This window comes from Bombina bombina, chromosome 2, assembly GCF_027579735.1.
Source record: "Bombina bombina isolate aBomBom1 chromosome 2, aBomBom1.pri, whole genome shotgun sequence".
Taxonomy (NCBI): Eukaryota; Metazoa; Chordata; class Amphibia; order Anura; family Bombinatoridae; genus Bombina; species Bombina bombina.
This window is the reverse complement of record NC_069500.1, coordinates 467,021,863-467,038,903: the sequence shown is the minus strand read 5'-3', so window position 1 is coordinate 467,038,903 and position 17,041 is coordinate 467,021,863. Positions and strand designations below refer to the sequence as shown.

The 17,041-nt window shown below is 36.3% G+C and overlaps 1 protein-coding gene across 1 annotated transcript in view; it reads left to right on the top strand.

The window, feature by feature from the left end:
- Positions 1 to 16,333, top strand: part of CRYBB2 (crystallin beta B2) — a 41,046-nt gene extending 24,713 nt beyond the window's left edge. Inside the window, exons 3-5 of the mRNA XM_053700542.1 lie at positions 5,824 to 5,956; positions 15,242 to 15,384; positions 16,165 to 16,333. Of these exons, the coding sequence (XP_053556517.1) occupies positions 5,824 to 5,956; positions 15,242 to 15,384; positions 16,165 to 16,333 (445 nt within the window). The remainder of the gene's footprint in view (positions 1 to 5,823; positions 5,957 to 15,241; positions 15,385 to 16,164) is intronic.
- Positions 16,334 to 17,041: the final 708 nt, after the last annotated feature.

Sequence of the window (17,041 nt, the reverse complement as noted above, 5' to 3'; positions counted from 1 at the left end):
TCACAACTGCATACATAGATAGTATAAGAAACCATGAAGAAATTGAGATTTTAAAGCATGCTTCCAACAAAACATAAAGAACCATTAACAACCATGAGTAGATCCCAATGAGGTGTAACATATCTCGTCAAATGCTGGATGTGAACCAATGCTTGAAAAATATATGTTCAGAGCTTCTTGTGTCTATTTAAGGCAACAATAGATAAATTACAATAGAATACTGGAAGGAAGCACTGAAAAGCTCTAAAAGATTTCTGATGTCTGAAGTGGGGCATTAAATCATCTAGGTTTAAATGAGTGCAAGATATTGTAGTACACTGAAAAGTTTCAATAACTTGGGCAAATTAAATCTCGACTAAGCCATAGACAGTCTGCAAATATTAACTTAAGTGGGATGATAAACAGTCTTCTTATTCTTTGGCGATTGTTTTTCCAGCTGTCTGATAAGTTGGCCACGACTGAAGTATTGTAATAAATGATGTGTGTTAGAGAAAAAAACTAACTACAGCATCTGTGAAAAAACATTCACTCCTATTGACTGATGGAGAGGAAACCAGCTGAATAACTGATGTATCCGATGGCTGTTAATGTTTGCTATAAAATCCAAATCTTGATAACCCCATAGTTCCGTTATCCTATTGAATAGTTGTTTTATGGTTCTGTTATTCTGGTTGATAGATTGGAATCCTGCTCAAATACTTTCACTTTGTAGTTCAGATCTACATGAAAAAGCAGTGCTGTTAAGTTCTCCACATATCTGAGACTAAATAAATAATGGAATAACTTTTTTAGGCCTTAATGGCTCTTTGAAATTCCTTGAAAATGTATGTAAAACATTGCTGTCCTGTTATCTGTAAAAATCCTCCTTAATTTCTCTTTCAATGAACGTTCAAAATGTTGCAATTCTAAAATTATTTTTCTGGGCTCCATCCTCCCTTTACAAACTGGCTCTGACACGCTGATTGTGAAATGGAATATAGTATACAGAGCCAGATGAAAATGGCACACAGGCTAACTTAAAATAAACAATCACCTAACATGATTGTATGAAAGAGACTGGTAAGGAGCGCCTAAATGGCTTAAGTGTGCAAAAAATGTGTAAAAAGTTAGAGTTTAATAAAACAATAATTAGTAAAAAATAGTAAATACACAGAAAAGCATACAATAATATTAAAACAGAGTGTTAGTATAAATACTGTGAGGTACATATGTATAATAAACCTCAAAAAAGTATCCAGGAAAAAGAAATTGAACAACAAAAAAAACGGGACGTGAAGAGTGAAGTCTTAATGAAGTATTGAAAAAGATGTTCTGAAAAAAAGGTGTTCTGAAAAAAGATAAAGTCAAAAGGATAGACTAATGTTCATAAAATAAATGTTCAATGATCCAAAAGTGTAGATAAGGAAATCCAAATGTGTAGGTAAAAAACGATAAAACGATAAAGGTGTTATTGCTTGTTCCTAGTGTTTCTTCTGAAGCTACAATACTGAGATAACCTGAAAGGGAAACAAGAAAAAAAAATAGGTGCGATATCTAAGGAGATAGACCTGCCAAATAGAAAATAGGCTTACCGGTCTTCTTCCAAAAAGGAAACGCGAGCTGATAGTCTAATGTAGTCGTCGACGCATTTCGGCCTTAAACAAGACCTTTTTCAAGACTTTTTTCAAGACTTGTAATGACTTGTAATGTACTTTACCCGATAACCGGATATGGCGCTATTAATGGAGGTGAACCGGAAGTATCACAACCAGAAGTGACAACACTAGATACCGGAAGTGATGTCATATTTTTTGGCAGCTAGCGTTTTTTTTACTTTTTTTCCATGACCTTGAAGGCCGGCTCTAATCTGAATGCATTTTAACAGTTTTTTCACCACTAGAGAGTGTTAGTTCATGTGTGCCATATAGATAACATTGAGCTCACTCCTGTGGAGTTACCTAGGAGTTAGCACTGATTGACTAAAATATAAGTCTGTCAAAAGAACTGAAATAAGGGGACAGTTTGCAGAGGCTTAGATACAAGGCTAATTACAGAGGTAAAACTTGTATTATTATAACTGTGTTGGTTATGCAAAACTGGGGAATGGGTAATAAAGGGATTATCTATCTTTTTAAGCAAAAAAATTTCTGGTGTTGACTGTCCCTTTTATATGTTTTTAATGTATTTTTTTTTAACCATTACACTTTACTTCAGGTCTCAAGTTGCGCAAAATATTTTAGCTTAGTTTTGTCTTTCATGCAAGTGCAAACTATAATTTTCAACTTGTTATACCAGCGCTATTTAGCGCAGTTACAATATCCATTGAAAGTTTAGGTTGTGCTTGAGTAATGTCTGCAGCATGTTAACCCATCTTAGGTAAATCGAATTTACCATGGACTTGTAATATCAAGTTGAGGGCTAATGTTAGCACTGTACAGCGATACTGCTAATCACAACTAGCGCTGTCATTAGCCACTTTTAATCTGGCCCCATATCAGTAACATTTTTGCACTCCACTTCTAATCTTATATTAATATCTTAATGTGCTATTAGTTTTCACTTAAAATAATATAATGAACATTAATGAATATTAAAAAAAAAGCTCTATAATATTCCATTTAGCCCAGTGTGGGTTACAATTCTGTTGTTTAGGTTTTGTTTTTGTGTCCTTATAGTTTCTTTAATTTGTTAAGCGTCCTCAGCATTTGCTACAGAAATTACCTAGCCACTTGAGTCAGCCTGCAGTACTATATTAATCAGAAACAGCAATTCATCACTCGTATCTGTTTTATGATTATTTTTTTTTTTTTGCATTTGCAGAAATAAATCCTGTAAATAATTAGAGAGAAACACGAGTGTAGATTTAGTGATACACCTTAAAGGTAGAGTCTTACTACACTACATAGTGAATGCATTATTTGGAGTAGATGATTTATAGAATACCTTAGGGTCTCTAAAATCCTGATTTAAATTCCTTATCTTAACAAAGAAAAAGATGATGTAACACAGCTGCCACCTCCAAATACTTTCTTAACAGTATCCTCCTTTCAATTGTTGTTATAAGCTTGTCTGCAATCTCATTACCAGTTTCATGTTACAATACATCTCTTCTGCTACCTTTACTCAATGGGTTTTCATGCTTGCTCTGTGACTCAGCTTCAGAAATGTCAAGTGCTCCTTGAAAACCCACCATTTTAGAGATGCTTTTTATTTAGCAATATCTGTCTCCAGCTTTAAACAAGGTCTCATCATCAACACCATTACTTACTGGTTCAGCCAAATGACAATTTTCAACTAGTAATCTGTTCACTGTATCCTGTTATACCCATTAGATTAGAAGGTCTCATAAAAATGTTCTTTATCCTCTTCTATATCCCATTAAGACTTATTGCTATAATATGTGTGTCTGTCTATCTATCTATCTATCTATCTATCTATCTATCTATCTATCTATCTATCTATCTATCTATCTATCTATCTATCTATCTATTTGTCAGCTCTGTCTGTCTTTCTAATATTTTTAATTTATAATGTAATAAATATATTTGTAGCATACTATTCAAACTTGCTCTTCCTGAAATATTTGAGATTATGCGTTGATTTGGAAAAACTGGAACAGCTGTCAGTCAATACCTTAGATAGATTTCTGGCTAAAGTCAGAATTCATGGATACGATTGCTTGTGTTAAAATGGTCAGTTTCTAATTGTTTAATGTAAGTTCAATTGGCTGCTTGTTTAGTGTAAATCAGGTAGGATCTGTATAGGTTGAATTCAATGGGCTTCTGTTTTCTTTCAACGTCATCTACTATGTTACTATGGTATTATATATATATATGTGTGTGTGTGTGTGTGTGTGTGTGTGTGTGTGTGTGTCTGTAAAGTTTGAGTAGAAATTAGTGCACACCAAATGCATTATAATATTAATAATCTCTTTTTTTTGCCTAGTTGTATAATCGCTATACATACTAGATCCTTCAGGTTAACTGTACACTGTTTATCAGTTGGCAGACTCATAAATGTCAGAATATTTATTTCTATACAGATTTTTTTTAAATACTGATTTATTTGATACAATTTTACATTGGTAAAGTTAATTATTTTATGCCCCTGTTATTAAATACAATAAAAAAAAATTAGAACTAATTTGTAGCAAAAGGCTGGCACATAACATTACACAAACCTAGATCTAATATGGCAGCTCCTGTACTTGCATATATAATTACACTGGCACAGTAAGCTAAATGGCCAAATACTGTTGCCATCTGTTGTAATACTTCCTCCTACTCTTGGCCAGATTATAAAAAACTCTGACATGCAAAGGCTGGGGATATGTAACACATGGACTCACCATATGGCAAAACTTACAAGGCAGTTTCTCTCCTTTGTCCAGCTTGCTCCAAATCTATATATTTTTCCTTTACAGTACTACATTGTGCATCTTCCTATTTATGATCACACATATTATTTCCCTGTCCTTTAATTGGTTTATGTACTATATTTATCCCATTATAGCTCTTCTGTTACATCTTTAGCCTTTTACCTGCTCTCCCACTTTTTCATTCTCGTTACCTCTATCCCCTTTTCTCAATTTCTCCAACTTAACCGCTTTTCATTCAGCTTGATCTTGTTTTCACTATTCCCTCTCTCTTCATCCATGCCCTCTCTCTTCATGTATGCCCTCTCTCAATGCATGTCCTCTCTCTTCATTCATGTCCTCTCTCTTCATGTATGCATTCTCACAATGCATATCCTCTCTCTTCATGAATTCCCTCTCTCTTCATACATGCCCTCTCTCTTCATACAAGCCCTCTTTTTTCATGCATGCCCTCTATCTTCATGCATGCCCTCTCTCTTCATGAATACCCTCTCTCTACATACATGCCCTCTCTCTTCATGCATGCCCTCTCTCTTCATGCATGCCCTCTCTTGTCATGTATGCCCTCACTTTTCATGCATGCCAATTCTAGTCATGCATATCCTCTCTCTTGATGCATGTCCTCTTTCTTCATGCAGACCTTCTCTCTCTTTATGTATACGGTATACCCTTGCTTGTCATGCATGCCCTCACTCTTCATGCAAGTCCTCTCTCTTAATGCATGCCCTCTCTCTACATGTATGCCCTCTCTCTTCATGCATGCCTGCTCTCTTCATGCATACCCTCTCTCTTGATGCAAGACCTCTCTCTTCATGCATACCCTCTCTCTTGATGCAAGCCCTCTCTCTTCATGCATAGTCTCTCTCTTCATACATGCCCTCTCTCTTCATGCATGCCTGCTCTCTTCATGCATACCCTCTCTCTTGATGCAAGACCTCTCTCTTCATGCATACCCTCTCTCTTCAAGCATGCCCTCTCTATTCATGAATGTCCGCTTTCTTCATGCATACCCTCTCTCGTGATGCAAGCCCTCTCTCTGCATGCATGCCCTCTCTCTTCCTGCATACCCTCTCTCTTCATGCATGTCCTTTCTTATCAGGCATGCCCTCTTTCTTCATGCATACCTTCTCTCTTCATGCATACCCTCTCTTTTCCTGCATGCTCTCCCTCTTCATGCATGTCCTCTCTCTTCATGCATGCCCTCTCTCTTCATGCATACCATCTCTCTTGATGCATGCCCCCTCTCTTCATGCATACACTATCGCTTCATGCATACCCTCTCTCTTCATGCATGCACTTTCTCTTCATGCACGCTCTCTCTATAACTCCTCAGGTGGTCTCTGCAACTGTATTTTACAAATAAATTGCAACCTCTTTAGGGCACCTATTTTGAGATTTTTGTTAACTATTATGTTCTTAAATCGATTTCTCCTTGATCCTTAACATTTTCTCTTTATGATTCATCACAGCTGGGTAGGATATGAGCAACAAAACTGCAAAGGGGAGCAGTTTGTCTTTGAGAAGGGAGAGTACCCACGCTGGGATTCCTGGACGAACAGTCGAAGAACTGAAAGCATCTCCTCCCTAAGGCCAATCAAAGTGGTAAGGCATTGTTATTGAGGCAAGCTAACATAATATAACAGTGGGAAATATACAGTGAGAAAAATAGGAATATTACTAAATATAATGAGATCTCGTAATAAATCCACAGGGAAACAGAGTTCACACAAATTATATAACTTACTCATATAAAATGTTCTTAAAAAGTACAATGCATGCATTGCAGGAAAACAAATTGAAATAACTGAATGACTCAATGTAATCATTTCTTCCAGTGAATCAGATTATGAATTTGGATGGCCTTATTTAAACTTTGAGTAGGTCACCTATTATTTCATTAAATACTGAAGAATGTAGTTTTACTAAAATAAAACCTGGTCATAATGTCCTTATATTTTTATTAATCAAAAGGTCATTTTCTTTATTTATGGTGCCACAGCAGGCAAATGTCTGGAGTTTCCTCTTGCAATTGCTGTACAGAGAATGGACTTGCTGCTAGCAACCAAATTGTTTATGTATGGTACAAACCTAATAAATTGTTATTATAGAACCAACATCCAGCATGTAATGTCTAATAGAAAAACTTACAAAGCACTTTTTTGTGTAATTTGGTTTTTAACCAATTATTCTGTTTCAAATCCAAACGATTTAAATGGTAATTTAAAGGGACAGTCAAGTCCAAAAAAAACTTTCATGATTTAAATAGGGCATGTAATTTTAAACAACTTTCCAATTTACTTTTATCACCAATTTTGCTTTGTTCTATTGGTATTCTTAGTTGAAAGCTAAACCTAGGAGGTTCATATGCTAATTTCTTAGACCTTGAAGACTGCCTCTAATCTGAATGCATTTTGACCAATAGAGGGCATTAGTTCATGTATTTCATATAGATAAAATTGAGCTCATGCACGTGAAGTGACCTAGGAGTCAGCACTGATTAGCTAAAATGCAAGTCTGTCAAAAGAACTGAAATAAGTGGGCAGTCAGCAGAAACTTAGATACAAGGCAATTACAGAGGTAAAATGTGTATTATTATAACTGTGTTGGTTATGCAAAACTGGGGAATGGGTAATAAAGGGATTATCTTTCTTTTTAAACAAAAAAAAGTCTGGTGTTGACTGTCCCTTTAACATTTTATTTTATTTCTGAAGTGTGCTGTTAAATTAAATTGTTTATTACTCATAATTGTTTTCTAGAGTTTATTTGTACCTGATAAGGACATTACTAAATTTGATTAATATGAATACATAAACACTTCAGGGTTCTACATGCACATGTGAAAGCTTTCTCATGACAAATTGCACAGCTGATTAAAGGGGAAGAAAACTCATTTTTTCTGTCATGAATAAGACAGAGCATGTTGTTTTAAACAACTTTCCAATTTGCTTCTGTTATCTAATTAGCTTCATTATCTTGTTATTCTTAGTTAAAAAGTATACCTAGGTAGGCTCAGGAGCAGAAATGTATTTATGGGAGATAGCTGCTGATTTATGGCTACACATACATGTCTCTTGTCATGGGTTCACCAGATGTGTTCAGCTAGCTCTCAGTAGTGCATGGCAGCTCCATTAACAAAGGATATTGAAGCAAATTTGATAAAGGAAGTAAAGTGTAAAGTTGCTACAATCACATGCTCTATCTGAATCATGAACACATAATTTAAGGTTTCATGTCCCTTTAAAATGATTGAATATGTTGAACATAGTATAAAAATGTATAAAAAATGTGCTCAAAAGTTATAAACGTTTGAATTTGAGCTACAATAGTGTAGTAATCATTTCTATAAATAAATCTAACTAGCTTTGAATTAGATATAATAAAATTATGTTTTCATAGATAAAACAGTAGAAGCAAATAGTTTACAGTTTCCCCTGTTGGTTAATAACAGTTCATTACACATATTGAAATAGTGAAACTGCAGTACAGATAATTAGATTGCTATGATATCTCCTGGGGAAAGTACAATCAAATATGGCATCATATTTTGATATTGAGATGGGAGTATATAGTCCCACATTGCAGCAAATAGCCTTTCCAACAGGTCAGGTCCAGCAGTAAATTATTGCCTACGTAATAATATCTTATTATATTATAACTTATTGTTAGACGGTTTAGCAATAAGTTCAGTTAATTACTCCAAAGAACATAGGGGTCGATTACAGTCCTTTAGAAAAATGTATCTAATCATTTTCTATAGAAACCCACCATTATTTTTGTAAATAAATCATTAGACTGTTTTTGTAAAGGATTATTATGCATCCCATAGTTTGGCTGATTACCCATTTTGGGCTAGATTACTTTCAGGTACAGCGCATATTATAAATTGAAAGAAAAAAGTTTTTACTTGTGAGCTAACCTGGCACGCGCAAAAAGCCGAAGTTAGAATATCACGACCACGTTAACGTATTCCCCCATAGACTTCAATGGAGTGTGAAAAGTGGTAAAAAAATAAACACCCATACTCGCGCGCAAACCCAATAGCAGTTTCTCAAGTGCGCTAAACCGACATGAAAATATTAATATTTCACATTCCAATGTTCTTCACATAGCAGAATATGTTCTATTTATTCATAAATACATCCAGTATTTCTACATATTTCTGATGGTATTTTGGTACGATATATATCTATACATATATATATATGTATAGATATATACAGATGTATATAAAAATATCTATTTATAAATACTTAGAACATATTTCTCTATGTGAAGAACATTGTAATGTGAAATATTTAAATACATAGTTAAACACTGAATTAAATATAAATATTACATAAATATGATTGTATATGTTTTCAACTAGCTGACTGCAAAGGTCTCCAAACGCACTTATCCAATGTCTATATATGTATACATATGTATTTATGTATTTATGTGTTTATATGTGTATATATGTCTGTTAATACATGTATACACATATAAATACATCTGTACACACATGTATACAGATATATATATGGGTTGGTGGGAGCTGTCCCACGTCTTTGGAGATGGTAATCCCTACAAGCATTTGATTTGCTTTTACGTTAGTTTTGTTGATGATTTGTTACTTGTATGGAAAGGGAATGAATCACAGTTTACATCTTTCATTGGGTATTTGAATTCCAATAATATTGGAATCAGATTTACTTATGAATTAAGCAAATGTGAGGTTAACTTTTTGGATATCACCATCAAAGGTACAGATAATGGAAAGGTCCTGACTGAGATTTACAGGAAGCCTATAGCTGGGAACACTCTGCTCCATGCGAGCAGCTGTCACCCTAAGCATGTACCCTATGCTGTGGAAAAAGGACAGTTTATTAGGGTTAAACGCAACTGTACACTACCTGATAAATATGTTGAACAATCTCAGGACTTAACTAATAAACTAAAAAGCAGGGGCTACAGCTTTAATGTGATCAAAAAAGCCAGAAATCAGGTTGATGCGCTGGATAGGGTACAAATTTTGGATACAACTAAAAGCACAAATAATAAATCTGAGAGTCAACACAAAGGAGTGACCTTTGTCACAGAATATAGTCAGGAATATACTGAAATTTGTAAAATAGTGAAAAGGCATTTTTCTTTCCTTGCTGTGGATGACAAATTAGAAGATTGCATTTCCCAAGGACTACGGTGCTCCTATAGGAAAACAAGCACTCTAGGTAACTTATTGTCTCCGTCAGTTTTACCAAAAACAAGTACACGACAGAGCTCTTGGCTTACACATAGAGACATCTTCAAATGCCTCAATAAATGTAGGGTATGTGAATTTGTCCTCCCTTCGGACAGTATTATATCTGAGGTGACAGGTGAAAGATTCCCTATCCAAACTTGTCTCAAGTGCACCTCCACATATGTTGTTTATGTTTTGAGTTGCACCCTTTGTCATTTACAGTACGTAGGGCTCACTACTACTGAGGTAAAAGTCCGAATTCGTAATCACTTGTCTACGATACAAGCTGGCACGGCATCTACACCACTTTGCTAAAAATCATCATAGCAGTGTTAATTCATTGAGATGGCAGGCCATTGAACGGGTTACTTGCCCTCCAAGAGGAGGGGATAGGGATAGGCTGCTGCAGAAGAGGGAAATGTTCTGGATCTTCAGGCTTCAGACTCGTGTACCTACAGGTCTGAACTCAGAATATGATCTGATTAATTTTTGGCAATGAAACATTGTGTATTAGGACATTGTTCCCTCTTCTGCGGCGGCTGCCTCTTTATCCCTCCTCTCATCCATTTTATCTATCATGTCCATCGGTTTATACATACATACAGGGTTTTTTCTATTTCGATCTTCATGCTCATTTTTTTATTCACCACTAGGGTGGGTATGGTGTTTACAAGATGATACAGCCCTTCTCTATACAGAGTTAGATACATTTGTGTACATGTATATCCAATTTAGTTTAGAATGGAACAATTACACTGTCCTGACATTCTGAACACTCATTTTTATATGGGAATATGTAGCCACAGTACACCTTAGTGTTATGAGCAGTATTTGTATATAGTTAGGTTTCCTCTCTTTAAATTTAAATTTCTCTGCAGATGAAAAGGAAATGAAGGAGAAATAACATAAATTATAGGTCTAGGTACAGTAACCAGTAGTACATCTGTTATTATTAATTTTTGACTTTTTTTCAATCGAGCGTACAGATGTAATGTACTCTATCATATTTGTGTATTGTATTATCAGTCTGTTCTGATCTGCACATTATTAGACCGCATAATATTTATATTATATTATATTTATTTTCTTTCTTTTTCTCCTGATGCTAGCTACCGTTTTCGTATAACGTTTAAGCTAATATAGCTAACATGTATCTATATACTATCTATATACTATTCTAGTATTTGTTGATTCTGCAGTGTTAGCTTTGGTAACAGGCGCTTTGTAATTTAAATTTCTAATTGAATTGCACTATTTCTCTGTTTAGGTACTCATAGAGTTAAAATGTATCACAATGTGCACTTTTGTTTTTACCCAATCAGGGTGATCCTGGCGCTTTTTAAGGTGCACAGGTGCATAGTCCAGTAGCTATGATTACGGCCCCAGGCCGAAACATGTTAGCGGACTTCATGTTGTGATCGTACCTGTGACGTTTTCCTGGAGTGTTTTTATCCTTGATTCAAATAAAGACTTTTTGCTTTTAAAAATAGCTGCTAGCAACTCTTTCTTACCTTATAATTACAATACTGGGCGGCAGCAGCTGTTTTGGGACACTGAGCTCCGAAGCCGGTTCATGGGACACTCTGTTTGTGGCATTGACAGCGGATTGGCTGAAAAGTTTCTACACGCTGAAGAACGTCTGCCACTCCCCCTCCTGCATAGTAGGACGCCTTTGGAGAACGCTGAGGACATCATCGAGTACACACGTGTGAATCCCGGAGGTTCCGTCTAAGGCAGAGAGAGCCGTTTGGGGTTTGCGGTCCGGAGGTGCGGTGAGTAAAGGCGGTCATACCGTCTGGGAGCACTGTTTATTCCTGGTCTACTCTCTTTATGTATGAGAGTAGACGATACCGCACACTCTGTTTACATACCGCTCATGTTACCCCACTACCTCCGGTTTTCTGAAGCACACTCTACTATGGACACATGTTCAGATTGTCATTTATGGCGTATATAGGGGGCATTACTAAGTTATTGGAGCGATATTAGTCTTTTATATTATACTACAGAACTACAGAGTTTGCACCCTTACCGGACTTTGTCTACGTTTATATCAGTTTATACTGAACCTAATACATTTATAAGGACAGCGACAGTTATTCTTAAGTTTTGGTTTATATAAATATATGCATACACATCTTTAGACATGCGTATGCATGTGTCTCTATGTTAAAGCCCTTTGCAGAGCTTTTTGTCTAACACCTGAGACCTCATATCTTTGAGCCCTTTTTATTAAAAAATTAAAAAATATTTTTTATTTGATAGTGTTATTATGAGTGTAACTATAATTTTAAATGTATCGTTGATGTGTTTTGTGACACATTTTATTCGAGCGTAAGTTAACCAGAGCTCAGAATTCATTGCACTCAAGCGATCATATTTAGTTTCAACCTGTGCAAACAGCCACGATAAACCCCATATCGCTCACATTCAACTATTAGTGCGCCACTCGTAATTTGGCCCTTAGGCTGTATCACAGTTAGCCAAGATCTCAATTAACATTTGGGGGTATATTTATCAAAGTGCGAGCGGACATGATACACTGTCGGCATTTATCATTGCACAATCAGTTCACCAGAACTGCTTGTGCAATACTGACCCTGCAGATTTGCGATCATATTAGATCGGGTTGATTTCTGTCTGCCGCCTCAGAGCAGGCGGACAAGTTATGGGGCAGCGCCCTTAGGGCTCGCCGGAAACAAGGGGCATCAAGCTCCATTCGGAAGCTTGATAATTCGGCCCCCTAGGGCTCCATGTATTAAGCCGTCAATTCATCCGTCATTGTAGCCGCGGGCGAAATGGTGTCCGCTGTCGCTATGTACTAATAATCCCCCAATAAATAGACACATCTAGCCCGCCGCGAGCAGTGGCAGAATATTGATAAATTTTATGCCTCGCTCGCCGCGACTAAGCTGATGTACTTAACTTTCAGTTGAATTGTCTGGCCAATTATTAACACGTGACATGCAAGGTGTCACGAACATCATAGTAGTTGCGGGAATAGAATTTTGCTCCTATAAAAGTTCAACTTATCTAAACAACTTTATTATTGTTCAAAATTTTTTGAAGAGTGATTACAGAGCGTTATTTTTGTAATATTTATTTACAATTTGGATATGGATTCATCTTGATCTGAAACCAAAATCCAAGAATCCTCACTTTTCGCATCAGCAATTATCCCCCTGGTAGTTCAGTGAGCTTCATTGAAACGTACTTGACTGGTCTGTGGTTTGTTATAGGGAGTCAACAGACATTCTGTACATGAGTAGCCTCCATCTACTAATAGAAGATATACAAATTTAAAATATAGATTACTCTTTAATTACAGTCGACAAATTGGGCGCAATTTATGTACATGGAAATGAGAGACAAATTTGACGCCAGTTATGCTGTAAGTACAATGCTGATATTACTGCCTTTTAAATATGTCTAGACTGGCGTCTAGAGTGACTTTCCTATTGTTTCCTATTGTTTTTTACCTTGCCCGCCACCTAAAATGTGGCGAGGCAAAAATAACGAGGTGGGAGCGGAAATTGTCGCGAGCGGACAAATAAATTTTTAGTACATTCGTTTTTGGCGAGTTGGTGGTCAAATGTGTCTAATTACAGTGAAAAATGGAGAGGTAGCGAGGTTTGGCGGATAAGTACGCTTGCAATTTTAAAGATGCGAGTTTGAACATAATTGACGACTTTGTGCATATCAGTTTGCGAGTTTTGAAGCAAGATTTGTTGCGGGTAGCTCGCTGACTGCTTAGTACATGGAGCACTATGTGCAGAATTATATAACATTATTTTTAAGGTTTACTGTCCCTTTAAATGGGAAATGCAGGAAATTGTGATTATTGTTTTTGTTTTGTTTTTTTTAAATGATTTTACTAGTGGGGTACTCCAAGAATACTTGCTGATGCCTGTTTTGGGAGCTAAAGTGTAATATATATAATGTTTCCAATGGTACAAAAATCTGCAAAAGAAACAGTCCTGGAGGATTTCATAAAATTAGTGGTAATATTATAAAAATAAAACTCACCATCATTATATCTTTAGTGTTTATAATCTTACTTTATTCAGCTTTGTCCAAATAGTAAACCACAGATTACCACTAGAACTGAAAGTGCTCACATAGTTTAGACTGTTGTTTTATGTCCTTGCTTCCTTGATAAAATGTTCACAAGTTAAAAACAGAGACATAGATGTGGTTTACCATAATATACTACTCCCTATCCATTCATGCCATCAAACAAAAACTTATAGTATCTATACGCACAAACAGGTAGACACCAGTTAAATAATGTCTGGGCACCCTACACTATAAAATACAATTATCCTGATTTATAATTGGCTCGTTTACAATTGTCGCGCTAATTTATTGTGCACCCATAAACGGGCAAACCCGTTTACGGGCACACAATAAATAACCAGCCATTACAAGTGGCTGGTTATTGCTACTTGCGAACTCGCAGTAGCAATTAGCACTCCGAAAATAAACCAGATGTATTCATATACATATATATTTCAATTTGCTGCCCATCGCTGCACGACTTATCCCCTTCAATGCGCTAGGTTCGCATGCCATGTCTCACAGCATGAGAACGAGGCTTCCATTGGAGCCTATGGAAGCACGCTCTATTGAGCGTAAAGCTTCCATTCAAATCGAACGCAAGCTTTACTTCAAATACCAGCGCACATTTGCGCTAAGAAATAAAAATGTTTTAATGGTATCAGAAGTATTTTTGTTATTAGATTGTAGAGTTCATTTGTTTTTAAAGGGACAATAAAGTCATAGATGCCGAATTATCATTGTGCGAGCGGACATGATACGATATTGTGGATCATGTACGCTGCACATCAATAAATGCCGACAGCATATCCTCTCGGCATTTATCATTGCACCAGCAGTTCTTGTGAACTGCTGGTGCAATTCTGGTCACTGCAGATTCGCGGCCGCTAGCAGGGGGTGTCAATCAACCCAATCGTATTCGATCGGGTTGATTTCTGGCGATGTCTGTCCGTCACCTCGGAGCAGACAGGCAGGTTATGGAGCAGCGGTCTTTAGACCGCTGCTTCATAACTTGTGTTTCCGGTGAGCCTGAAGGCTCGCCAGAAACAGGGGGCATCAAGCTCCATACAGAGCTTTATAAATATGCCCCATAATCTTAAGTGGATTGGAAAGGGCATGTCATTTTAAACATTTTTCAATTTACTTCTGTTATCATTTTCACATAGTTCTCTTGGTATCCTTTGTTAAAGAGTAATCCTAGGTGAGATCAGGAGTCTACACATATCTTTAGCCAAAAAGCAGCAGTGTCTGCAACAATGTTTAAAGCAATGTTATACATAGCTGCAAATACTGCTGTCATAAAATGCAAAAAGTCATGTGCATGCTCTTAAGCTTCTATCAGCCTACTTAGCTTTAGTCTTCAACAAAGGATAACAAGACAACAATGCAAATTTTATACTAGAAGTAAATTGGAAAGTTGTTATTAATTGGATGCTCTATCTGAATCACAAACATTTATTTTTTCTTTACTGTCCCTTTAATTTATTTTTTGTTTGTCATTAAAAACAAACATTTTTTTATTGATAACTCTCACAACCTTATATATTTTGTAGCTTGTTGTACTCTCTCTGATTGACTGTTTCTCCATCTTACATTGCTTTAATCTGTAGGATAGCCAGGAGCATAAGATCGTCCTATATGAAAACCCAAGTTTCACTGGGAAAAAGATTGAGATCATAGATGATGATGTACCCAGTTTCCATGCTCATGGCTACCAAGAGAAGGTATCTTCTGTGCGAGTACAAAGTGGAACGTAAGTATCCCAACATATTATAATAATACAATAAAATCTTTGCATCCACAGTGACTGTGTGGCAGGAGGTTGGATGGTTATTTAAGCACAATCTTAAAGTGTTTAACAGCCCTTTAAATTAAACTACTTGATCAGAAGCCTCTGACAACAGATATGAAACATGTCCCATAAAACTTGCCTGTGACCTAATGATAATATTAAAAAAACGCAAATTATTCACTTCTTCAGTATCCAAATGATAGATTGAGTCTGCCATTAATCATTAATCAAGAACAGATTGAAATGGGTTTATATCTAGAACAGATAATACAATACCAAAGAATGACATTTCATATGGAAATGGTTTAATAATTAGATAATCTATCCTTAAATACTGTAATTCAAAATCTACAGTTTTAAAATACATGAGGCCTATTTCGTATTGACAAATATTTCTAAATAAGTTTCAGCTCAATTACTGTCTCTGCATGAAAGTTTTTTTGATTAATGCCATATAATAGTGTTGATTTCTACTGTATATTGGTGTTGAAGCGCCTACTGTAATTAGTGACACCTATTTATTTTGGAATTACATTTTCCCTGTAATTCCTGGATAAATATGAAACACATTAAACGAGTATAGATTTGCAATGCGAATAATTAAAGGATGTCAGTATGTCCAGACAAAGGTTTTCTGTCTTTTCTGTACACAGTTGCTGCCTTTTTTTATCTGGTTGCTGGTAGTAAAATTGAGAGCACATGGTACAATTTTTTGACATTATATTTTATTTTTTATCATAGGTGGGTTGGCTATCAGTACCCAGGTTATAGAGGTTACCAGTACCTGTTTGAGAAGGGGGATTACAAGGACAGCTCAGATTTTGGCGCCCAACACCCCCAGATCCAGTCTGTGAGGCGCATCCGTGATATGCAGTGGCATCAGAGAGGGGCTTTCCACCCAACCAATTAAGAAATGCACCATCTCTCCCTATTGCAACTGCAGAAGAACAGATACCAAAAAGCTTTTATGTGATCTGCTGTTGTTTTTCCCATGGCATGGTTATCCCGAAAGCCACTGTGTGACTAAACCTTCTGAAGCAATTTAATAAATGCTTTGAGTTTCAAACTCCTTATGATATCATGTTTCCATAATTCCAGTATCTGATGATGTCTTTCTAAATTTGCTGTTTGTTATTTTATGCTTAAAGGGAGACTCAAGACAAAATTAAACTTTCATGATTCAGATAGAGCAGCGATTTTAAACAACGTTCCAATTTCCTCCCATTAATAAAATGAGCACAGTCTTTTTTAGATTTACATTTTTTGGGTCACCAGCTCCAACTGAGCATGTGCAAGAATTCACAGAATAAACAATATGCATTTGTGATTGGCTGTGATTGGCTGTTGGCTGTCACATAGTACAGGAGGAGTGGAAAAAGACATAACTTTGAAATTTGTCAGAACAAAAACTAGTACTCATTTGAAGTTCAGACTATGGAGCAGATTTATCAAGTGTCTGGTGGACATGATCTGCTGTAGCAAATCATGTTTGCCAAACATTGATAAATGCCGACAGCAAATGCTGTAGGCATTTATCAGTGCACAAGCAATTCTGGTGAACTGCTTGTGCAATGCCGGCCCCTGCAGATTCGCGGCCAATCGGCCACTAGCAGGGGTG